At 42.9% G+C, this 24600-nt stretch overlaps 1 protein-coding gene across 2 annotated transcripts; it reads left to right on the top strand.

The window, feature by feature from the left end:
* On the top strand, positions 1-23792 carry EDAR (ectodysplasin A receptor). 2 transcript variants are annotated; one of them, XM_074572917.1, is made up of 11 exons: positions 1-63; positions 792-914; positions 2050-2231; positions 6794-6879; positions 17025-17111; positions 18246-18374; positions 18463-18537; positions 18855-18927; positions 19639-19798; positions 22774-22834; positions 23473-23792. In XM_074572917.1, exons 1-11 carry the CDS (start codon positions 13-15, stop codon positions 23790-23792), a joined length of 1347 nt encoding a protein of 448 aa, XP_074429018.1. In that variant the 5' UTR covers positions 1-12. The 2 variants fall into 2 exon arrangements, with proteins under 2 accessions (XP_074429018.1, XP_074429017.1); XM_074572916.1 differs by having other exon boundaries at positions 13-63; positions 18249-18374.
* Positions 23793-24600: the final 808 nt, after the last annotated feature.

Here is a 24600-nt window from a genome sequence, read left to right as displayed (position 1 = left end):
TATCAAGAGAGCATGGCTCACCTGGGGGAACGTAAATGGACTCACGTGTTTCCTTTTCTGGTGGTAAGTATTTATGCACGTATAGATCTCTCCAGCATGCAAAGATAACTGGGTTCTCCTTGGGTCTTTGCAAACACCTCTGAATTGCCATGGTCCAGCTACAGACAACTTTGGGACTGAACCCCGATGCAGTGATCGGTTTCCATTCAATGAAACACCTGGGCATGTGCTGCTTAGACTGAGGCTGCTGGGGAGGAGGAGGGGGACCCGGGATGGGGCAGAGACAGGAGGCGCTGGAAGAGATCATTTGCCTGGGTGTCACATGGAACACAGCCTTACCATGGTTGAGTCCTGACGCAGCTCATTATCTCAGGTTGTTATAATTGTCGCTTGCAGTCACAGTTAGAGCTGGGAGGAGTGAGGGTGAGGGTGAGGGTGAAGGTGAAGGTGAAAACTCAGGCGTTTGCTGCACAGGAGAGCATGAGAACAAATAGGTCAGGAATCACGGCCTGCAATACTTTGAGGAGCTGTAGCTGTGCGCAAGCATCAGTGCTCTGAGAAACTCTTAGGAGGACCAGGTTGCTGAAAACCATTCCTGCCTCCATCCCACATAGCGGCACCGCTTCTGTTTCTGAGCTTTAGGGGTGTTTCCCCCCGCGATGCTGTCCCCATCGCCTTCTGAGCCACAGCAGCTGGGCGAGGCTCAGAAGGGGGGGACAGGCACAGGGGGGGAGGCGTGGGGGACAAAGGCGGTGGAAGTGACAGTGCTCTGGGATGCTCTCTGGTGACAGGTCTCCCTGGTGTACTCCGCCAGCGCCGAATACTCCAACTGCGGCGAGAACGAATACTACAACCAGACCACCGGCATGTGCCACGACTGTCCCAAGTGCGAGCCGGGCGAAGAGCCTTACATGGTAATTCCAGCTTCCTCTGGGGGGACACATATCGAGCACCGAATGCAAAAAAAAACCCAAAAAACAAACGCTTTGCTACGCGGAGGTAATATATGGATAAGAGAGAAACTGGGGAAGGGCAGAGATGCTTAAGCTCACGCCTGCGAGTGTGCCATGGGAGCCAGGCACTGCGTTGTGCGCACACCGGTACGCCATGTCCTGGGTACACGTGTGCGCTGTACGCCATGCCTGTTAAAAGCGATATTGTAAAAGTCGTAAGGTAAAAGTTTCACTCACGGTCTCTGCCGGCCCGTTCTCATCTCAATAGTTATTTAAAAATCTGACGCTGCCATTACGGCTTGGTGTGATAAATTGGTTAGTCTGGTGTGCTCGCTGGCCCCCCACACCGAGAATTTAATTTTGCTCTCCCACTAAGACATTTTGGCACTGGAGGAACTTGGATGCTTCTGCAACATTTTAAATTACAGTTCCTAAGTAACCATTTGATTTACAGCAGATAATTGTTGCTTATTAAAAAATGAATTACTGAAATCCTGTTTGGTTTTAATGGGATAAACATCCTATTGCAAGAATTTCACGCAGTTGGTAGTCCTGAACAAGTACATTTGAATAATAACCAGTTGGGTTTAGTTTTATTTAATCTAAATGTAATGTTCAGCTGGGACATGTGAGTTCAGGGGTTACGAAATCTCGTACAAACACTGCCTTTTGTGATGTTCCCTCTGGCCTCTTCAAGCATGAACGCAAGATCGCTGATTTCCCTGCTGCAGCTGTGTTTCCCCTGTATTTTTCTTCTCTATTTTTCAATTTTCAGTTCACTTTCTATCTAAGCAGCAGCCAAAATTCACTTCCATGACTTGCTGGAAGGTGATATAAATAGCTATGATGGGGGGCCACTTTCAAGGATTATGGTGCTCTGGTTCCCCTTTTTGCTCTCCAGGACACAGCATGTTGGGTCCTTGTATCCCTCCATGGCCTTTTTAGGTCAGACAGACACTAAGGGACCAAACAGCAAACTCTTTTCCCTTGTTAGGACGTTGTGCTGCAAAGCCAACGGGCCAGAGTATGGCTATTCCCTTTCGCTAGAAGCCGGTGGGTAGCGCAAGCCTGCTTTTCAGTGACTGTGTTGTTGCAGACATGTGGATACGGCACCAAAGATGAGGACTACGGCTGCATCCCCTGCCCTTCGGAGAAGTTTTCCAGAGGAGGTTACCAGATATGCAGGCGGCACAAAGACTGCGAGGGTTTTTTTCGAGCAACAGTCTTGACACCCGGCGATCAGGAGAACGATGCAGAGTGTGGTCCATGTCTCCCGGGGTAAGGGTTTAACCATGGACCTTTGCTCTAGCCAAGGCACCGCAAAATACTTTTTTAATGTCAAAATCTCTGGCAGCCTCTTTGTGTCCTAGCTGACTGTGAATTATGTTTTTCAGTCTGTGCTAAAACAATACATTTATAATGTTTCAAAAGCATTGGTGAATTTAGTGTATCACAAGACATCATTAATCTTACCAAAATCTCACTGAAGAAACTGTTGGGAACAACTAGAAAAACTGAAATTTCTCCTCCTACTAGAGGTGGAAAGGGAGCAGCTCACGTACCCAAGCACAGGTGTACAGTGCCTTTTTGGGTGCTCTAAGAAATCCAGCGTGGCCTCCAGCTGCCACTTCAGATGGCCGCCTTGTAAGTCCCGCATCCCACAAACGAGCTCCATGAAGGTGCCTTGGATACTCTGTAGGATCCATGGTGGCACTACAGCGTGTTTAGGAACGTAAAATATCTCCTCTCCACGTGTGACCAGCTGGCAAATTCGTCAGTAGTTGACAGAATTAGCTTACATAGCTGTTAGGTGAGATTGACCAAGGCATTTTAGTCTCTCAGGGTCCTTTCTACCCAACAGAAAGGGGTCTAAAGAGCTGCTAACGTGGCGTGTGTGCTGTTGTTCAGAGTCAGAACAAGTTCCAGGGCTGGCTGAAGGCACTTAAAACAGATGCTGTTTAAGTCCGTCTTTTTAATGGTCTCTTATGCTCAGTATAAATCTAATAGCAATGGTGAGAAACCAATTGCTACATGGAGTCTGTTAGCAATATATTCTTGACCACCTTACCTTCAAAGTCCGAAACCCAAGCACGCGTTTGCTTTCTCAACATTTTTTGGTTTTGGTAGGGTAAGTAAATACTCTAAAACACAACCTCACCTTACATACCTTTTCAGTTTCTGCCAGTGCGCCTCTTTGGTTTAGAACCCTAATTCCTACTGACGTTTGGCTTTTGTGCATTTTGCAGACGCTGTATAACCCACACTACTTATAGGGCAGGAAACCCTGTTAAAGAGGCCCTGCAAGGTTCCAGGTTTATTATATCAGTGAGTCTGTGTGAAATTTTCACAGTTTACAAATAAAAAGAAGGACTTGTCTAGCTGCCAGCCGAGCAAACTGATGATGTGATTTGAAAAGAGCTCCCTCTTGACTTCCCCTCATACATCATAAAGAGCAAGAAAGTTAAATAGTGGCCACAGTTGCTGTTTTGCAATTTTTGTCAGGACTAATGAGGTCACCCAGGTGGGAGCGGGGTGCTAGCTGAAAATAATCAGCTTGCACAGCTGGTGCTTGGGGAGTAATCTCAAAACATCATGTTTGCACAGGTGTAACCTGTAGCAGAAACTGGTCTGCCGGAGCCTGGCTGTGTGCCGCTCTGTGGGTGACTCTCAGGTCCTGGGATAGTTTGGAGAGGCCAGCAGTTAAGGAGAAACACCCTCTTACTCCGAGCACGAAGAGATTAAATTCTCGGGATAAATTAAATACAGGCTAAAAGAAGCTCTGAAGCTGCCTTGACTCCTTGTGCATCTTAAAGACCCCAGGGGTTGCTCCTGTGGGGTGGTGGGGGAAACGCAGAGCCCCTGGACCAGAGCAGAGGCTGACTGACTGGTCACCCTTCCTCGTTGCCCCTGGTAGCAGAGGGACAGCCAGGCGCCTGGGTGAGTGGCAGCTGTCAGAGTGCTCCCTTCCCCAGGCAGGAAACCTCAAAGAGCCCCCGGGTCAATGGGAGGGGAAAAATAAGGTTTTCTTTTTTTTTTTTTCACTGTTATTGATAATTAGTTTTAGGGAAGAAGGAGACCTTTGGTACAAGAGCATGGGTCATCCACTGCTTGTCTGTGTCCAGGTTCCCTTGCATATAAAATAGGAATAAGACTATTTGTCAAGCTCACAAAAAGCTTGCAAGACTATGACCAGGGGGGAATTTAAAGGCTTAGCTCCAGAGCTGTGATCCTCAAAACCAAAGTTCAGCTGCCAGTGAACTCTGGAGTTACCCAGACCTAACCTCCTGGGGCACTGCAGGCTTCATCCTCTGCTCCTCCCCAGAAGCTCTTCCATCATGGTAAACAGGACAGGTCAAGAATGTGGAAATTAGGTGCGACTCAGACTATTTCCCTCACTGGGATGATCCATTAGGTGTTCCTGTAGGGTGACTGAAATCACGACCAACTTGGAGCAGCCACAGCGTGTCACAGTAAGGGTCTCTCTAGCCTGGTCGTCTGTCTTCAGGAGCGGCCATAAGTGAAAACCCACAGAGGATTAAGAACAGGGCAAGCGTATATGATAAGTCTCCTTCATGCTTGGAGGAACTGCCTGGTCTCCTCACAAGATGGAATTGCAAAGGGAACATTTTCTTTTAAAATATAGTCAGAGATGCTTCCGCTACTGCCACTTCCCCTTTTTATGTGTTTGTCCATGGTTTCAGCAAATCCAGGTTCAATTCTCTTCTCTGAGGTATGTTAAAAGAAGGAACGAGCTCTTCCCTTTGTTTTCTGAATGAAAAGACAGTGGATTTCTCATGAAATGAAGTCCTTCCCTGCAGTTCTGGATAAGGCAGCAGCGCCTCCACTTACGTGCTCATCACCTCGCTGTTGTCTCTCTACAAAATGTCCCCTGCCGAGAACAGCCCCCATCTGTCCCCCGCCCAGTCCCAGGTGCCCTGGTCCCTGCAAGGGGGTAGACCTAAACCTGGGGCGAAGTCCCTGAGTGTGACATGACACCACCAAGATGAGCCCGAGATAAACGACCATGGTGTTAAGTAGGAAAACGCTTAAGTCTGTTTTTCAGTCTTGCCTTTAGTCTTGCATTTTTCCCGTGACACTTCAAAATCTGGGCCTGGCAGGTGCTAAGGAAGGAGGAATAATGAGCCTCATAGTGGAAGAGTAACACCACGAAAATTCATTATTTCATTAGTGGGCCACTTCTCCATAGTTAGTGATATAAAGGGATCGGATATTTCCAATATTGCCTTTAATATTTGGTGCATTGCAAAGTAGCCAGAAACACAAATCTGTTGCCACTACTTTGTAGGGGTGAATCATTAATGTTTGCAGCTGCAGAGGTTCCTACTCATGTGAGCGAACAGTTGCTTTCCACGAGCATCCTCTTCAGTTTTCTTTATGTGTCCTCCACCATCCTGCATTGTGGTGAAAACCAAGAAATATTCCACCAGCTTGATTTAATTAACTGTTGGAAGGACTGTTTGTCTTTCCTAAACCACTGTGGCTATTAGACTGTGGATCCTAACTGTCCTGTATTTTCCTTTATAGATTTATATGTATTTTTGGCCTGCCACTCTTTTTTTGTGGTTTGGCAGTCGTTCCCTGCTTATTTATTAGCCGCTTCACGAGCTACCATTAACATTACACAGGCCCCCATAAGAGTGGAAAGATGAAGTTTTGCTCCTGAGAGAAGGGTGAAGTGGCAGATGGGGCACAAGAGACATTCAGAAGAAAGAGTGAGGGCTAGTCTTTTAAAACCAGTAAGAAAGAAAGGAGGAACCATGTTCAGTTTGCCTGCTCTCTGAGGTACCTCCGGCCCCCAGCCCCATCCTTGCATCCCTGCGTACTCCGTTTGCTGGACCCTTATTTGTAGGCTGGGTCATTCATTAATGGCCAACTGATTTTGCTGGACAGTTTCAGCAGTCATTTCCTAACAATGCGTACATTTTCCAGAAAAAACGTACTGCACATGCATAGACAGGTACGTGAGAGCGGAAAACAGATTCCCCATTGTGTAAAGTGTCTGTTATGTTGAGTGCCTGTCCGCACAGAATGGATTATGAATTTATTTATTTCTTTGTTCAAATTTGTAGTGACTGTCAAGTGATTTGTAAGGATATATCCATAACGTCAACTGTGTATGATTTTGATGTAATTTACTAATTAGCATGCCTGTGGATCCAATTATTGCATTAGCAATTACCTTATTTCAACACTAACTTTATTAGCAGCCCAGAACTTCAAATAATGAAAACTTTTCCTTCTCACTGTAATTCCACTATCAAGGACTAACTTATAAACCATACAGCAAGGAAGTATTAAAAAAAAAACAACAAAACCTCTCTGTAAAACCTAATCTGACTTTCCCTGTAATGGTGGTGTTTTCCTGTATTTTTTGTTCTGATTTGGCTCAGATTTGGTTCTAACATTAAGGACATTGAAAGAAAATTAGCCAACCATGTCCAATTGATGCTCTTGCCTGAAAGATTACTGCTTCAAAAAATAGCGTTCCCTTATTTTGAAAAATCTTATTTCAGGGCATGCTGTAAACTGCAGCTTGAACCCAGCAGGGAGAATAATGTTGTTTTAGGCAATGATACTACTTCTTGTCATGTAGGCTTGATGCCTGATTAACTGCCTTTTAGGAGGAAAGGAAGAAGGGAAACACTGTCTCTATTCAGGCAGCTTAAAAAAAAAAAAAAAGAATAATCTTTGCATCAAATTGCTTATAAAAGTTTTTTTTTAAAATGATTTTATCTCAGTGTAATTGGTTGCTGCTGAACCATGCTCAGTTGTAGCATATTAATTTACACTGTTTTGCCTCATCTTGCCCTTCATTTCAGTTACTACATGCTGGAAAACAGACCTCGAAACATATATGGGATGGTTTGCTACTCATGTTTGTTGGCGCCTCCTAACACCAAGGAATGTAAGTGTTCTGCGATTTCTATGCATTTCATCTGGTTTTGACTAGAAATCATCTGGAAGCTCAATATGAAGTCCTTCAGCGATGATTATTATGTTCAAACAATAACTCCCTCTCCAGTAAAGCGATTTCTGCTTCCAACTGGCCTTGCCAACACAGGGACCAAATGTTGAACATTTGAGGGGGGGATCAGAACCCTTGATTTTAGGACCTGCTATTGTTCGGTTGTGCTCCAGTTTTCATCTGTTAAGGCACCCCATACAGGATTATTATGGTTCCTTAAGCAGTAGGTGCAGGAAGTCACAAAACTGTATTTTTTTAATTCCGTTTCAGTTCAGCTATGAGGAAAACATGGGAGACTTTATAGATCCCCGTAAAGGTGCATCACACCTTTTCATATCCTTTCTCCTTTATGCTCCACGTGCTTTCTCCTTTAGGGGGTAAAGAATGTGAGAAAAAGGGAAAATTAGGTTCTCTCTGAATGAACAAATTACTTCCACACCCCTTCAGAGAATCTGGAGCAGATAAGGAGAAAAAGCTTTTTTTAAAAACCAACCAAACAAACCAACAAAAACCACACAAATATGGGCTGTCCCCCAGAGAAACCCGATGCATCTGAAACAGATGTCCTGTCCGTGTCCTGTTCTTGTAAAAGTCTTTATCATGAAAAAGAATTGCAGTATTTTGCCTGCTTGATATGAAAGCAGAGGTTGACACAGAAGTCCCTGAGCACTTAGTTGTGTACATAAATAGCAATCACTGAGTTCAGATGCTGCCGAACTGTGTATCACTGGTGCTCTGCGAGCCACTTCAAAGGGGGATAGGTCATTAACAGCTACCACCTTTCCTAAAGTGACGGAGCTCAGATGAGCCAGGGGATAATTACCACCTCACACAGCTCCTGGTGAGCGGTGACAGCCTGGCTGGAGGCATCTCCCTTGACCTGTCTGCACGCAAAGGGGCTGATCGGTTCTACAGCCTCTCACCCCGCTTGGCTGCAGAAACCCACCCGGTCCCGAGATGTGCACCTCTGCCTGAGACAGAGGGAGCGGGCAAGGGCAGGGTGAGCGTGATTTTGGTGAGACAAGGTCCATGTTAGGAGGTGAGGTAAAGGTGCTAGGGAGGACCCGAGTGTGAGATGTGGGGAGAAGGGGGAGAGGTAAGTGAAAACATGAGGTTAGGAGTCTCGGTGGGAGATGAGGTTATCTGGTAAAAGGATGAGGACGCATCTTCTGCATGCACGGGCGGGCTGGCTGCCCCGTTGGTGGGAATACAGCCATGCCGGCTGCTAGCCCATAGCCTGAAATGAATCACTTCCTCAGCTCTGACGGTCTGTCTCAAACACGTGCTGCAATGGGTTTTTAGTAGTATCAAACATGTTGTAGCTTACTGATTTGGCAAGGAACGACCAGAAGATCTTATGGCTATTACTCAAAATCTTTGTCTTTGATAGCATATCTGGCAGATACTATATATAATGTGCTTTGTTCTGTGGGGAAAGTATGAACTGCAACAACTGATTAACCACGTGCAATTTTTCACTTGACAAACACAAGAATAAATATATATTATCTTTGGGAGGAATTTAGGCAGGCGCATAAAACAACAAATTGGGTACTAAGGTAGGAGAAAACATTAGTCCTAGAAAGAGTAAACATTACCATTTTAATCAAGTCTATGAAACCAACCATTTGATTACAAGTGTTTAAAAAGTAGGAAAGCTTCTTAAAAATCAAATCACCAAGCTCAGGTAATTTAGTCTAAACCTCTGGACCCTGTTTGGGATGGCAGCTCCCTAATTCATAGGCAGTAATTTGTACTCCAGTTGGAAAATCAGCCTTGCTGCAGGAACCTCTTGAAAAGCGCACTGTTGTTGTGGCAGGCAGCATAAAATTTGGTATTTTTATGCTGCCAGGCAGCATAAAATCAGCAAAAATAAATCTTCTTTATCTCTCCCATGTTTCACTGTCATCAGATTATACCAGTCAGAGCAAAGAAAAAGCATCGTGTCAGTGTGGCACAACTGCCTCATTTTTTGAGGTTTGCAAATTCCAAATTTGAGCACATACCCTTGGTGTTAGCATGCCATTTCTGATCCTTCTGATATGAAGGATAATATCAGTTCTTTGATAAGAATGGTTCCTCTATGCAGAACAACTTCTGTGTAGCAGCGCTCCTCATGCACCCCTCTGGCTGTCGTGGTGGAGGACCCGGAAGGCCTTAGAGAACACCAAATGATCCCAGGCGTCTTCCCTTTCTTTAGCGAGACTTCAAAATAACACTGAACAGCCATCAGGAACTTAAATTTTGCCAGGGTCCCTCTTCCCTAGAGCTGCCCTTTCTTCAAAGTGTCCTGCATATGGCACCACGCTGGAGAAGGGTGACCCAATAGGTTGCAAGGTACCAAAGGTGGCAAATTACTTAAAAATAGGAAACTGGGAGTGACAAGCTCTGGCTTTATACCTCTGGAGAGAAGAATGAGGGCAGATTAATCCCATTTCAGGCCTTCATTAGGTTTGAGACAGGGTTGAAGGACAGTTGTGCTCTCCTTAGGTGGAAAAATACTGTGCTGGGGAAGTGCCTGGCCTGCGTGTTATGGAGGGCCAGAAGGAGAGCAAAGCATGGTTTGTGTGCTGCTGCATGGAAACCTGCTCAGGGAATTTGCCTGACGATACATTATGTCTGGCAGAAAAGTGTTTGGGTTTGATCAAAGGGTAAACAAATAGCTTTCAACTCCAAGAGCCTGCTGTGCAACTTTCATCTCCTACACAGTCAATAAACCTTGAAATGGCTGAGGAAACAAGATGAACACCCCGAGTCCCAGCATCTGGAAACACTAGTGTAGAAAAGACTGGAAGTGAGAAAGGGACTTGTGTCCCTGCCCACGGCAGGGGCGTTGGAACTAGATGATCTTTAAGGTCCCTTCCAACCCAAACCATTCTGTGACTCTGTGTTTCTGTGACTTAAGACAAAAATAGCACAAAATAGCATCGAAAAGAGGGGGAGGAGAAGGAGACATTTCACAGAGGTCTGACATATTTAATTGAGGCAAACGTATTACCAGGTTATGGCATTGAAACTGTCTCTCTGGACTGAAGGATGGGAGCAGTCTGGGAGGAACACCAGGCTTCAGCGGCAGCTTGTGGGCAATGGGCACGTACGGGCAAGGGGCTGTGCGTATGTGAGCATAAGGATGTGTGCTGTGTAGCAGGAAAGCTTTTTCTTACTGGGAAAAGGGTAAACGTCACCCTAAAGACTGCAGTTTTTCATGTCTTGTGCACCGTGAAACACTTGTGTAAGACTTCTGGGTAGGAGCCTCGGGCCTGGTCTGCCAAGCACAGAGGAGCACAATGCCAACCCATCGGAGGTGTGAGGCCTTCAGCTGTGCATGAAGCAGATCACGGGCCACCAGTGACCCATTGCCGACAGTAAATTGGGGTGTGATGCCCCTGCGATAAATAGCAGCACTGCAAAAAGTAGGGGAGGAAGGTTTCTTATGCAAATCAAAGAATGAAGGTAATGAGCACCAAACCACTTTAAGATGTGGCTTCCCACAGTTAATGGTGCTGGATTTTCTGTTGACACCTCTGGAAGTGGAGTTACTTGAGGCTTCTGACTACATTGGGTGTTTGCGTTGTGGTTTTTTTTTCTTTTATCCCATGTAAAAGTATATGCAAAAGAGAGAATAGTTAAACCTACATGGAGCTTCTCTAGCAGAGAGGTACAGTTGCTGCTGCAAGAGATTTTGTCTTTTAGCAGCTGCAATTCTCTATCAGTTTATGTATATTAACTCTGCTCTTCTGTTCAAACTTTGATATTTGCCATTCCAGTTCAAAAATGGTGGAGGAAAACAAAATCAAACCCCACTGCAAAAATTGAAGAACTTACTTTGAAGTTGTATTTACACAATTATGTCAAATATGTAAATCCTTTTCCACTCACAGATTATTGATCTAGAGAACTTCAGCAACTGATTGGGGGTTTTCTTTTTAATCTACTGTATATATTCATAAGTTTGCATGGGCACAAAATATTTTTTTTCCTCTCATCTTTTTTGCTAGTTGTAGAGATGAAAACAGATGCAGTAATCAACCTGTGTAAGTTTTCAAGTTTAACAGCTACCGATGATGGCTTAGGAAAATTAAAAAAAAAAGAAAGAAAAAGAAAAAAAAAACCCAAAGGAAAACATACGTAGTCAATTTATTTTTTAATTACCAGAGAGCAAATGGCATCTAGAAACGGAAAAGATAGATAATTTTTATTATTGTATCATCAGAACTTGAAAAAACTAAACAGATGAGATGGAACAATTGACTAACAAGCTGACGGCTTCGTGTAAGCTGTAATCGTGGGGGGGGCACGTCCACACCCGTGTGCTGAAGACGGAGAACTCAGCCTCCTTAATTGAAATGCTTAACACAAACAAGCCTAATGCCAAGAACACTTGTATTAGTGAAAAATAATTCTTTCAGAGATTTTTATTTTAACTCTCCATTCTTTGTAATATCACTAATTTTCTTTCCTTGCCAGTTTTGTCCTTTTGTAATACGATCAACGTCAGGACTTTTTTTTCCTTCTGTTTCAAATTACACTTACAAATGAATAGGCTTGTTAGCTGGAGCTAACAAACTTTTTTTTTTTTTTTGAGTTGTTTGATCTCTGAACACCCCATTCCTCTTCACATGTGGAATGGGAGAAATGTCGAAGGCAGCGCTTTATTGTTCGCCGGTGGTATGGCCTAATTCTCATCCCCTTAGGGTTTGTCTATATTAGGAAAGGAACCTAATCTTAGGATGAAATTGGCCTCAGCCATAAACCTTCAAGGGGAGGGTTCCGAGAAGCAAATATGGGGTTTGCTGTCTTCAGCTGCTGGGAAGGCTGGGCCCAGGTATCGCTCAGGAAGGCACCTGGGCCCAGTGCAGCTCTCCTGAAACAAAACTCCGGTGGCTTTGATGTTCTCGGCTGTGCCGGAGATGCAGCTCCCATCGTGCAGGTTTCTGCAGCATCGCTCTGCCCAGACGCAGGAGCTGCAGCACCTGCAGGGCTGCAGCTTTCCACCACCTGTACAGCCCGGACACCAAGGAGCAGCGGCTCCTTGCGGGTCCTTCTCTCCTTTCTGACGCTTCTAAAGTCACCGTAGTAGGGGTTCAACAGCAATTATTCCCTTCACGTTGCATAGAGAAAGAGGGCATGATGCTGAATTCCTGGAGGTGGGCTTCATTCATGAAGCGTGTGCCTGTGACCTTCCAGTACTGTGCGGTGATTACAGCTCCCAGGGCATCCTAAACAAAGCTACAACAGATGCAAACAAACTGTCGGGCTAAGGCCACGCAGCCTGTAATCATCACTACTTCCCTGCCGGGGCGAAATAAAAGGAGGGAGAAATAGAACAAGCGGAGACATTACAGAGAGCACAACAGCATAAAACATTTCCTTATATGTCTGAAGAGTAGTGGTGACTTAGAGTGAGAATGACCAGATCAAAAATAAAAGTCTGGGGGAACTTTGCTATTCCCATTGTGAAAAGGTTCACTCTCAGGAATTAATTTATTTTGTGCTCTTCCTGGTTTAATAACTACCTGCACTAACTGAAGTATCGACCTGCGGCTCCAGCAAACGTTAGAGTAACTTGCTTTGGAGTATTCCGTATGTCCCCTGAAAATAAAAGACAGTAAAATAAAGAGCAGTCAGGCAATCCTCCATTGTCTAGCATATGCTCTGTCGCTACCGCTTTGCAGTATTTTCAGAGCTGGTTAATGTTTGGTTACTGAAGTCACGTGTAGACACCTCAGAGAGTGGGTTGGCTTTGACTGCTGCTTCAGCCTCCATGACTTTCCGAGCACGCAGGGTTTCCACGTGCAATGTTGTTTCCTTAAGTTTGAAACCAAACCTTTCGTGCAAGTCCCTGAGTACAGATTTACATTAATTTGAAAATTCTGACCTCTGCTCTCTAAATATCTGCTTCTTTATTTATGCCTAGGTTTACTTATAATCCAGTTTTCAATTACTTTGTCAGCCATAAACTGTCTACCTCTATTGAATTTCAACTCAATATAATTTATTTTTCATCTCATATTCCGGGCTGCTAGTTATTTATTTGCCTATATGTGCTTTATCTGACTTCGCTCCCATAAAACGGTCTCAGTGATGGGACTCGCAGCTCAGCTGGCAGTGGCGAGCGTGCGTTGCCATTCATAAATGGACCACGGCTGTGAGAAGGGGGATGCATCAGGAGAAAGCAAGCTCCGCTCAATGGCAAGAAATAGATTCGTATATACACCAAGACATTTTCGAAACACTTCTTATTTGGGGATCACTCTGATAGTCTGTTGTATGCACGCTTTGGGTGTTTTTATAATATGTCATTAAGTATTAAATAAACTTCAAAAAAAAAAAAAGCTTTTGCTGGCTATGAGCAGCAGTCCTTTGCAGGGACCAGCAAGCTGACACCCACAGCAACATATGTCAGGAGCACATATGGTCTCCTACTGCACCAGATTTTATTCACTCACAAACACTTTGCAAAGGGGCATGTTGGTAAAACCTCCCCTCCCTGCGCCCTCCTCCTCTCACAAATCTGGTAGTTTTGTCCATCACTTCTTCTTGTAAATCTGTCTTGAGACACACGAACAACTGTAATGGTCCTGTTGCATAAAGCAGAAAGGTTCTTTGAAACGAAAAAAAAAAATTATTTTATTGCCCAGCATTTGTTCACCGTGAGGACAAAAGGCTGACTGCACGGCAATTTAAGTTAAAGCTATCTTTTGAGCTAAAAACCCCCAAACATTCAAATATGAATACAAGTTCAATTGTTCTTTTAAACAATAACTATGTTTTTAAATGAAACTGTATTTAGACTCCAAGAAAGTTATAACTAAATTACAATTTTTGAATAAAAACATTTATAAAGCAAAAGCTGACCAAACTTCAGTGATAAATTTCTTTCCTAATGTCTTTATCACATTCCTACAATATTACTTACAGGTGTCTAGGAATATAAGCCACTCCTTTGCACAGCTATATTACAGCTATCAGTCTTTTCTTGTGCTTAAAATAGAGTTGTTTCCATATGTTGTGCTGTAGCACCTTAGGATGTCTCTGCCTGAACTGTGTCTACGTCTTTATAGATTATGTAAGTGTCGTCTATATTGGAACCAGAATTAATAATGTGATTGGGATGCAAAACTGGATGTGCACAGGAAGAACTGACATTGCAATCACGGTGTGCTGCTGGACGGGGAAAAAGCAACAGCCACGAGTTCGGTTTCTTTTTGCGCACACAAAGACGATACGGACTGAACTCCTGCAGAAGCTGGCATTTTTGGTTCCCCTTGTAGCGCAGGTGCACGAATTGGCACTTTCTTCCAACCCACATCTAAAGAAAAATCTTGGCTCATAATGAATATGCCAAATTATTAAATTTGATAATGGGCTTAAAATATGCATAACGACTAACTCCCACCTAGGCATATGTAAAAGGCCATCACGTTCTAGCACCAGCCTCGATTTTGCCACAACAGGCACTAGAGAACACCAAAGCGGTCCCATTCCCATGCAACTCGGAGGAAATTCTGCACGTAGGCTCCGGAGCTCACCCTTGTGCTCACTCTTGTGCATGGGAAAGGTGTGTGTGTGTGTGTGTGTGTTCGGTGTGGGCGACGTGCCGTATCCTGATGTGGGGTAGAGCTGGGTGAAGCGTGATGATGGTGCTGAATGAAGAACGGGTGGCCTTCCTCCTTACCGTTCCCGTGCCACGTGCTGCTGCGTGAGTTCCCACCTTGGAAGGCTCGCCTTCCTTGAAAAGGAAAGAGACACGGTGAAAAAGAGGTGGCTAACAATACCGAATGATTGAAAGATTGATTAGGCAGAAAATACTTCAATGACTACATATCTCAGATGAAGGGAAAGAGAGAGGGGGGAGTTTGATAAAACTTGCTTGTGGAGGAGACGAGCTGAAGCTTGTTCGACAAACTCCAAGCAGAGGGAGCATGGCTCGCCTGGGTTAACTGAAAGGCGGTGTAAGAAAAGCTACTGTTGACTTGTTGCAGCTTGCGAGGACTGCGCAGAATTGCAAGTGGCTGTAACTGGATTTGCCAGGGGGACTGCAAGGATAGGCGTAAGCTGGGTACCTGTGGACATGAAGGAAAGTATCGGGCTACAGCATTGGCCATTTACTAAATTTCCTCCGTTGTCCAGCCCTGATGAGTAAATATATAGGTCGAGACCAAGGGTGATTCACTTCACTTTTGTGAAGAATTGCTGAAAATTTAACAAATTACCTGTCTTTTAATCTCCAGTACATGCAGATGATACCTTCACGCTGGTGTCTAGGTGTTCTACTGCTACGTTGCAGTTTCTGGAGCTCATAACCAATTCTTCCTAGAAGGAAGTTTGTCACGGAGAAGGGACCCAAGGCAAGACTTACGTAATCCGCCTGTCACTTACACAATATGAAAAGCATCTGAATTAACAAATTAGTATATGAAAACATTTCTTCAGTTTGGAAAAAAAAAAAAAAAAGAGCAATTATAATAAATGAATCCGCTTCCTTCCAACAAATGAGGTTTGAAAGAAGTTTTACCATTGTTAAAGAAAATGTCTTTTAAAGACATCTGCAACTCATACTTTGTGGCCACTTTAAGAGCGTACATTTCTCATTCACTACATGCAGCCACGTTTTATGTTAGGTAGTACCTTTTTTTTTTTTCTTTTTAGAAAACATTTCTCTTAATTTGAAGAACATGTATATTGCTTTGTTCTTAACCATGGAACATTTCTCAGACCATTCCAGACCACTTAATTTCCTGACAAGTTTACCTGGTGGGTTTAAATTTCTCGTAATATTTACCAGGTCAAAAGAATGGCACGGTTAGTTCTCAGCTACTCTAGCTGCCAAACTAGCTTGTGGAGCCGTGTGCTGTGTGCACCTCACCAGATGACCAGGACCGTCTTTTGCCTTTAGGTCTGCTGAATTTAATTATCGCTGGACCTTTTCCATAGACAGCTAATACAAAGCAGGAGGGATTTCATACCCCCTCCAAGCCAGAAGATGTTTTTCAGTGTCTGCTGATAGCAGCTGTTGCATAACCTGCTTACCAATGATATTAAAGTTTACATGAGAATGAAGAGAATGTTTTCTCCCAAGCCTAATGTTTTTATTCTGTTTTGGAATGCTGTGCCAACACCGTCCCGTATGAAAGCATTCCCATCAATTCCCAAGCCTTATTCGCAGTAATACCCAGTATTGTCTGGTATTGTCAAAATATGTTAATTTATGACTTGGTTTACTGCTTTGAAAACTTGGTGTATGACACCATCTGAACGATGAACTGTAGAATTTAGACATGGACAATTGGACAATCTCACTCCTCCGCCAGCGTGAAGTTCTTTAAGTTCTTCATTTCACTATTTTTGTGGATTTCCCCCCTCTCCAGAATATAGATTTGGACTGGAAGGGGGAGTTGTAAGAAACATACTGCCCAGATAGATTGCAGGAAATTCTAATGTTCCCTGTTATGATAGTTTTCTACTCCTAAAGACATTCAACACTATTATTTGTCACCTTCCCTAGGTTTTCCTGTGGGGTCATGAGGGTTGGCACACCATCAGAGTTTCACCATAGAATCACAGAATTGCCTAGGCTGGAAGGGACCTTTAAGATCATCGAGTGCAACCATCAACCTAACACTGACAAAACCACCACTAAACCACGTCCACTAAACCGTGGTCCTGCTCCTGAAGGGTGCTTGTGGGAAGCGCTAGTTGGCCGAATCTACCAGCTGGGACTTGGGGTCCACAGTTGCAAATAAGGGAGCGGGGGTTGTAAACAGTTTGAGTCATCAGCTGGACTCTGGAAAACTTTCTGCTACCGAGGACACACTGGTGATACGGGAATCTATGTATAACAGTTGGCCCTGCACGTGTGTCTGAAGATGCTTGGGTTTCTTCTAAGTCCAGAACCATTTCAGGAACTTTGACTTCTTCCCCTCCTTCTAGATGCTTATGCAAAATTGTATTCTGTAACACAATTTTCAGCATGGTAGAGATGCAATCAAGCTAAGTAAGGGTTCTGTTTAGTTGGGCCAAGGTATCGCTTTGACTGGACAAAGTAACTGTGGAAGTTTATGGCATTTCTGTTTCTATTCCAGGTGCGGGGGCTACCTCTGGCATTTCAGCCATTTTCCCAAGTACCTCTGGCACAAGCACTTTCTCCCCTTACCAGCATGCTCACAAAGGTAAGAATGCATTTGCAGTTTTAATTTAGCAGCTGTTTTGAAAATAGCATCAATAAAGTGCAACCAAACTGAAAATATCTATTGTGAATTTAATTGCCGCTATTTCCAGATTTCTGAAACTGCTATAAAAAATAATTCAGAATGAGCTTTTATTTCTTGGTTAATCAGCACCGCTGTTTTAGTCAGACGGACTTAAAATGGATTGGAACTGTACTCAGTAATGCCAGCAATAAATTTAGCTCATTATTTGTAGCCATACAGAAATGGCGCTATGCCTCAGCAAAGCTTAGCTTAGAGTGGTGAAAATAATTTAAGGCGCAAATATGGCCGGTCTCTTATTGAGCTAACATAAACAGTTCTCCAGCATCATTATTAAGTTTTAAAAATACGTGAACCTGGGAAGACACAACAGGAAAGATGCAATTAATGAGGTACTGACATTGCTGATCTTCCTGGTATTGTCCGGAAACATGATCGTGAGGATCATGTTTTCAGAAAAATTAGTTTTCACGCATTTTAGCATATCTGACATTTTCTGCATCCTTTTGTGGCTTTTCAATTCTAGTCTTTCGCATGCAATTTCTGCTTCTGAATACCTTTTCACATACGTTATTTTAAATTCGCCTTCTAGCCGTGCTGCATTTACGTCTTGGTTAGAAAAACATCAGTCCGTCCACATACGCGTTGGGTTCTCCTTTTTACTGCAAAGCTTTTGAGGCAGCCGTAGTTATCAATGGTCATTTTAGCTCTCGTCCCAGTTGTTTTTTTTCCTCTTCGATGCTGTTTCACAGAATAATGTTAGGAAAGTTACTGCTCTCGCTCACATATAGCTTCCTGTATTATTTGCAGATAATATAATTTCCTACACCTTTGTATCTGATGGATCACGTCATCGAATATTTTTATGAATATGTTAACTGGTTATTGCAGCATAAATATCACAATTTTGAAAAACTCTTCATTACTTTCCCTTTAAGACATAATAGTAACTTTTTCAATGTTTAACAAGTAACCAAGAGTCAGATCAACTAAACGAGTATGCAAAATGTAAATGTAGAGCAGCCCACAAACTGTTAACTATTCTCTCATGCTGAGTTGCTCCTTTATGAAAATATATTTTTTTGTTTATTCCAGCAGATCTTTCAGGACAAGGACATCTGGCTACAGCTCTTATAATTGCAATGTCTACCATTTTCATAATGGCTATTGCCATTGTCCTCATCATCATGTTTTACATTGTGAAAACAAAACCTTCTGCTCAAGGTAATTGTTCAGCACGTGACATTTTAGCTGCAAATGCTATTTTTAGATAGCTTCTGAGAGTAATTAGTGTTATATTTTTATATTCTAGCCTGTTGCAAGAGCCACTCAGTAAAAAATGTGGAAGCTCAGGCTAACACACAGGAAGAGAAGAAAGAAGTGCAAGGTATAAGTTGCTTCAGTTTTGCTTTTTCTGTCCAAGACAACATTAGGCTTAAATACTCTTAATGCATTTCTCTTTACTACAGTTTCTCCTTTGAACTGTATAAAATCCACATCAGTTTACTAAAGAATTGTGTGTAATAGTTTTTATACTTGTATACTTCTTATATAAGAATGTCACTTAATCCTCTGATAGCAATTAAAAAGGTAGCAGAGAGATTTATGTTTGCAGTAAGTTTGCTGGCAGAACCAACTCCTGAGACAAAACTCTGGTTTGGAAAGTCATTACCAACTTGAATTTCTCTAATTGTTGATCTGCAGATAATGTTGTGATATTCTCTGAGAAAGAAGAGTTCGAAAAACTTACAGCAACTCCAGCTAAGGCTGTTAAAAGGTGGGTAAAAAATAAACACACTTCCAGTTTGAATGAAGTGGGGAGCGGACATACCATTCATCCTGGTACGGAGGAATACATGAAGAACAAATTAGATGGGTATAATGGCAGCAGGGAAAAGACTAGATGCTTCAGTAGACTTTTTTTACCCTCTAAGAGAGGATGACAGAAGTTACCAAATAGAGACCTGTGTCCTCACCACTCCCTCTGTGTCCAGTTCATCAGCTTTTGGGGCTCCATCTCCTCCGTTGAGAGGTCCATTTTTGGGACCTGAGTGTTGCTCTCACATACATGCCCGTAGTAAGGTTCCTCTTCGCTTCCAGGCAGGAGGAGCAAAAATAGCTGCTCCGGGCCTCAGGGAAACTCCTTGTCCATAGCATCATCTGGGTGGCACGGTGGGATAGTTTTCTTCACTTTGTGTCTGCCTGGCGGCCAAACCTGGCTGGGTAACATGATAAAGGTGGGCTAAACACTGTCCTCAGTGGAAAATCCCTCTATAAAAGGATTCTTGCAAGATAGGCGTGACTGCGTAACTTGGTGGGCATTGTGCATACAGCCTGCGCTGGTGGGTGCGGTTACATTTCAGAGGAAGGACATTATAAGACATGGAAAACATCATTATTCCATTACTCTGGGATAGCAAAAAGGAGATGACTGGAGTCAACCCTCCACTGCGGCTCCACTGAGATAACCGTATCTTTAATTTTACAGCGAAAATGATGCATCTTCTGAGAATGAACGACTTTTAAGCCGCAGTATGGATAGTGATGAAGAAGCTGCGGTTGACAAGCAAGGGACTCCAGAGAGATGCTTGTTATCTTTAGTACATTTGGCCAGAGATAAATCTTCTACAAGCAATAAATCAACTGGGGTAAGGCTATTTTGAGATTTAAGAACTGAGAGGATTTTTAGGTGTTTTGTTTTTTTTTTTTAAAAAAACAATATACCAACCCCCAAAAATGCATTATAGTGTGGAACAGTCTAATTTACAAGAGTGTCTCCAGACAAATTTATTATAGAATCTCTTTTGCATAGTGACATATATGAACATATATACTGTTCAGGGATGAAAAAACCCAAATTTCCTACAAGATTAATAACTTTGATTTTTGAGTATTATATTTTACAGTCTAAAGAAAGAAAAAACAAATAACAGCAAACCCCCAACATAGCTAATGCTAAAATAACTAACCCCGGTGCTACATTTACCACAGAAAATCCAAGACAGCAAAATAACGTAGCCGCTTGGCTGGATTCATACGACCGCATAGTACCTTGACCCCGTAGCATCGGTATTTCCATGGCACAGACTTTTCAACAATATCTGGTGTTGTGCTTGGGTTTTGTGTATAATTTTGAAACACACACGTGCTTTGAAGGTCACTCCTGTGCTCTGAAGGACACTGTAAATCCACTGATTGCTTTGCTGCGGAAGGGCTTTGCTTCTTCCTGCTGAGCGCGAACTGCTCAGGGCGTTTTATCTCACTTGGAGTATTTCAAGGTATGGTGAAGGCTGTACCACCCACACAACTTTTTTTAAGGCTACCTCACCCACACAACTTTTTAGTTTATATTAACACGAAACTATCCTTAAAAAGACAGTGTCTGCTCAGGTATTTTTTATGTTTTTAGTACTTCAAAAATCATTTTTAAATGGCAATACCTAGGACAAAAACACATCATTAATATCAAACGTTATATAGCTTTTAAGAATAACAAAGTTTGAAACTACATCTTTTCATGTTTTAAATTGTTGGGATGGCTGAGATCAAACTTTCTAAAATAACTTATTTTTCAACTGAGACCAGACACACAGTCTCAACACAAGAGAAATGTTTTTCTAGTTGTAGACACTCAGGAGCATCTGAAAATAACTTACTACTCCAGTGCTCACGTTTTAAAATTCCATTTTCTGAGGTCTCTCTAAATATCCAACTTTATCATACTTCTGTATGCACTGGCTTGAAATGGGATAATACGAGTTGCTATGCATGAAATCAGGTTTAATAAGAAGCGGTTTACCTTCTAAAGACCACATGTAGTAGATATATTCTCCAGAGTGACTTAGATAGCTGGCTTGTAAGCACATCAGAAGCATGAACTATTTCTTCCAGACCTCCTCTTCTAACACACTCCTCATGGGCTGAAGCCTGCTGACAAGGCTGAAGACAAAGTCTTCAATGAAAGGGCAGACTGCACCAAGGTCCTCTGCTCCATACCTAAGATTTCACAACTAAGCCAGTTGCCAGAAGTTAGGAAAGCAGTAATTTGCTTCAGGCTGGGGCTTAAGTAACACTTCTAGTACAGGAAAGAGTATTAAGTAGCTGTTGGATGAGGGTAAAGAAAGTTTGCTCTTATACAAGTCTGCTCCTTCCTCGATAAAACCAAAACCAATATCTGCAATGAGCTGCCCCATGAAGGATCATCAGGGTCAATTTTACCCGTTTGCTTTCAGCATAAGCTTTACAAATCCCCCCATCTTCTGGCTCTGGTAAAAAGAGCATCCTGCACAATTCTTCGTGGGCATGGAATTATTTAACCTCCCTCCTTGCCCTAAAAATGAGGGAATGAAAATAAACATCCAATAGTTTGCTTAGGAGGAATTTTAAAAAAACCCATTAAAAGAAAAATTCCTGTTTACAAGGTTCTAAAACAGCTCATCCAAGCCTGTAACAGCAACACGAATGGTTAAGCACATGTAAATTATACCAAGAATATGTGAAGGAGAGAGAGTGTCTGCGCTGCGGTGTGTCTGCGCCGGCAGGACGGGGCGCGTGCAGGTGGAGCAGCCACTTTGTGGTCTCCAGCTGCAAGTCTGTTAATCCAAGTCATTGCTGCGCCTTGCCCTTTAGAGTCCAAATAAAATGAGGAAAATCTTTCCACAAAATAAAATGCTGAAAGCAGAGCTTTTTTTTTTTTTTTTTCCCAACAAAAAGTGGCAAATTTGCGGAGATAATGCTAGAGTCCTATCAAAAAGACAGCTTTTCAGAAAGCTCTGTCCTAATGAGAGCTGGCAGAGGGATGACAATTCCACCCTCTGACAACTCGTGACATTTTGACATTTGTTTTCACTCCACATTGAATCCAAAGCCAAACCTTGAGAATATTTTTGCTAAATGAAACTATATCAAAATGTCCATTTTCAGCTTGGAAAATGTCAGGTTTTCAGTCCAAGTTTCTTTCTTGTCAAAAATGACCAGAGCGCCCTGGACCTCAGGTTTTCCCTGTCCAAAGTTTCACTAATTTATATTTTTTTTCAATCTATCCGTAAAACATTTCAGATTCAACCAGCCAATGTATCATAGAAGAAAACACAGTTAATTAGTAATGCGCTAAGCAGTTCTAAGTCAAATGACAGAAAGGAAGATCCCCTCCTCTGCAGTCCTCTTAGATTACTGGAAGAAGGCAATTTCAGTCTGAATTTAACCCCCTGTGACCAGTCCTGTCCTGGCTTACCCGGACATCCCTGCATTAATTGCCTGCATGCCTGGTATTGGATTTGTCCTCATTGTCAGGAGTTTGCTTTGGTGTGAAAGAGAAATAAAATATACAAACACTTGGAGCAGAAAAATAATTGATATTTAAAAAGACTAGAAGGTGGAAAGAAAGATCTCTAGCAGTGGAAAGAGAAATCAGAAATAGGTTTTGAAACCAGAAATAGATTTATGTTCCACGTAATAATTGCTGTGTCCTTTTCTATGAGTCTTCAAAAGGGACCCTTGAGGACATTATGTGATAACCCCTAGTGCCATGAAATGAGGGCGTCCCACAGGTTTTTCACTGCTGTTTGCTAATTGTTTTCTCTCATGACAGCAAAATTAATGAAATAAAAATCTTTTCATTTAGATTCAAAGTCGAAGGAAAAAGATACTTGACGTGTATGCTAACGTGTGCGACGTTGCAGAAGGTGAGTGTAGGAAACTTTTCCCCCACAGGATGGATGTTAAATCCCCCACAGGATGGATGTAGCTTTTCCCCCACAGGATGAATGTTAAATCCTCTCTAGAGATTCAGCCATAGTAATGACAATGGAGCACTTGCAGGGACTTTTATGCTTGCAAACGTCTGGCATCATTGCTTCACCTCACTCCTCACATTCCTACGAGGGCAACTTTCAATTACAGAGATGTTGCAGCAGCCGCTGGTGACAGACTCAGGGAAGGGTCAGAGCTGTCTCTCGAGCTCGAACACTGTGCCCGATGTGCAGAGGTGCATTAATGGAGCTGCTCACTAGGGATATGGTTGCAATATACTTTTTCTAACAGCTAGTAAATTGTTGAAGGAAGGGGCAGTGCCATGGGAATTCATACAACCCAACTAATGCTTCTTTACCAGACAACTTTTTACCCTAATTATTGTACACTACTGTCACTAGGAAGAATTAATTTGGTAATATACAGTAATAAATTCGGAGCTAGACATGGACTATCACTCAAAGTTTTTAGCTGTACTTATTGCTAACAGTATATGCTGTGGTACTTTAATAAATGTCTTGAATAGTCAAGACTCGTGCACAGATCTGACGATGAACACCTCACTTTGCAGGTCTGAGCCCTACGGAGCTGCCGTTTGATTGCCTGGAGAAGACCAGCCGAATGCTCAGCTCGACCTACAACACAGAAAAAGCCATAGTGAAAACGTGGCGCCACCTTGCCGAGAGCTTTGGACTGAAGAGAGATGAGATAGGTGGTATGACAGATGGCATGCAGCTGTTTGATCGCATCAGCACGGCAGGCTACAGCATCCCAGAACTCCTAACCAAACTGGTGCAAATTGAGCGGTTGGATGCTGTTGAATCCTTGTGTGCCGATATTCTGGAGTGGGCACAAGCAATGCCGGCTCCTGAACCAGCAGGGACATCCTGACGTGCCCGCCGGGGACCCGCGCTTCCACATCACCTGCAAGAACCATGATTCCGGCAAGCACCGCATCAAAGACTTTGGACAAAAGACCATTGACATTTCTTCTGCATAACTGCTCCCAATAACCAACAGGAAGCTATTCCCTTTGACTTCTAAAAAAAAGTGAAGTTACACATCTACCAAAACAGGGGCAGAAATCTCCCAAGGAGCTCGGTATGAGACACGTCATTAAACCAAACGATCATATTAAAGAGTTACTAATAATAAGTGGACACGCAAACATCCATTTTGCAGTCTGTGTTACCCTTCCTGCCTGGCCTTCAAGAAAGCCGCTGAGTTGCTCTCTGAAAATATTCCTGTTTCTCAGGGCTTCCTTCAGTGGTTTAATAGTTACAGTCAAAAGCAGCAGTACCACAGCTACAGTATCAATTAATACACCAGGCACGTACATTTCTATCGGCTGTAACATATTTAATATGTAACCAGTCTCGTTTTCTGTACTTAAACCGTGGGTTCGTTGAATCTAGAAGTATGCGCATAGGTGTATATACACAGTCCTCACATTAACTAACTGTACTCTATGAAAAAAAGAGCCAACAGAATTTACGGATTGAAGTGCTGCTTCAAAACGCTGTACATATTGCACATAAATGCACTCTTGCTCCATACTGACATTTCAGAAATTGTAAAAAACTGCTAACTTGCTGAGGACAAGCTGGTTAGCAAGTGGGCAGTAAAAGCTGGCAGTCACTCCGCCTAAGTTGAGAGCAACAAGTTCTTCTACTGTATTTTTCCAGTTGTGACATCTTTA

The sequence above is a fragment of the Larus michahellis genome, chromosome 1 (assembly GCF_964199755.1).
Source record: "Larus michahellis chromosome 1, bLarMic1.1, whole genome shotgun sequence".
In the NCBI taxonomy this organism is placed as follows: domain Eukaryota; kingdom Metazoa; phylum Chordata; class Aves; order Charadriiformes; family Laridae; genus Larus; species Larus michahellis.
Note: the sequence above shows the minus strand (reverse complement) of the source record. Positions and strands in the feature narration are given on the sequence as shown.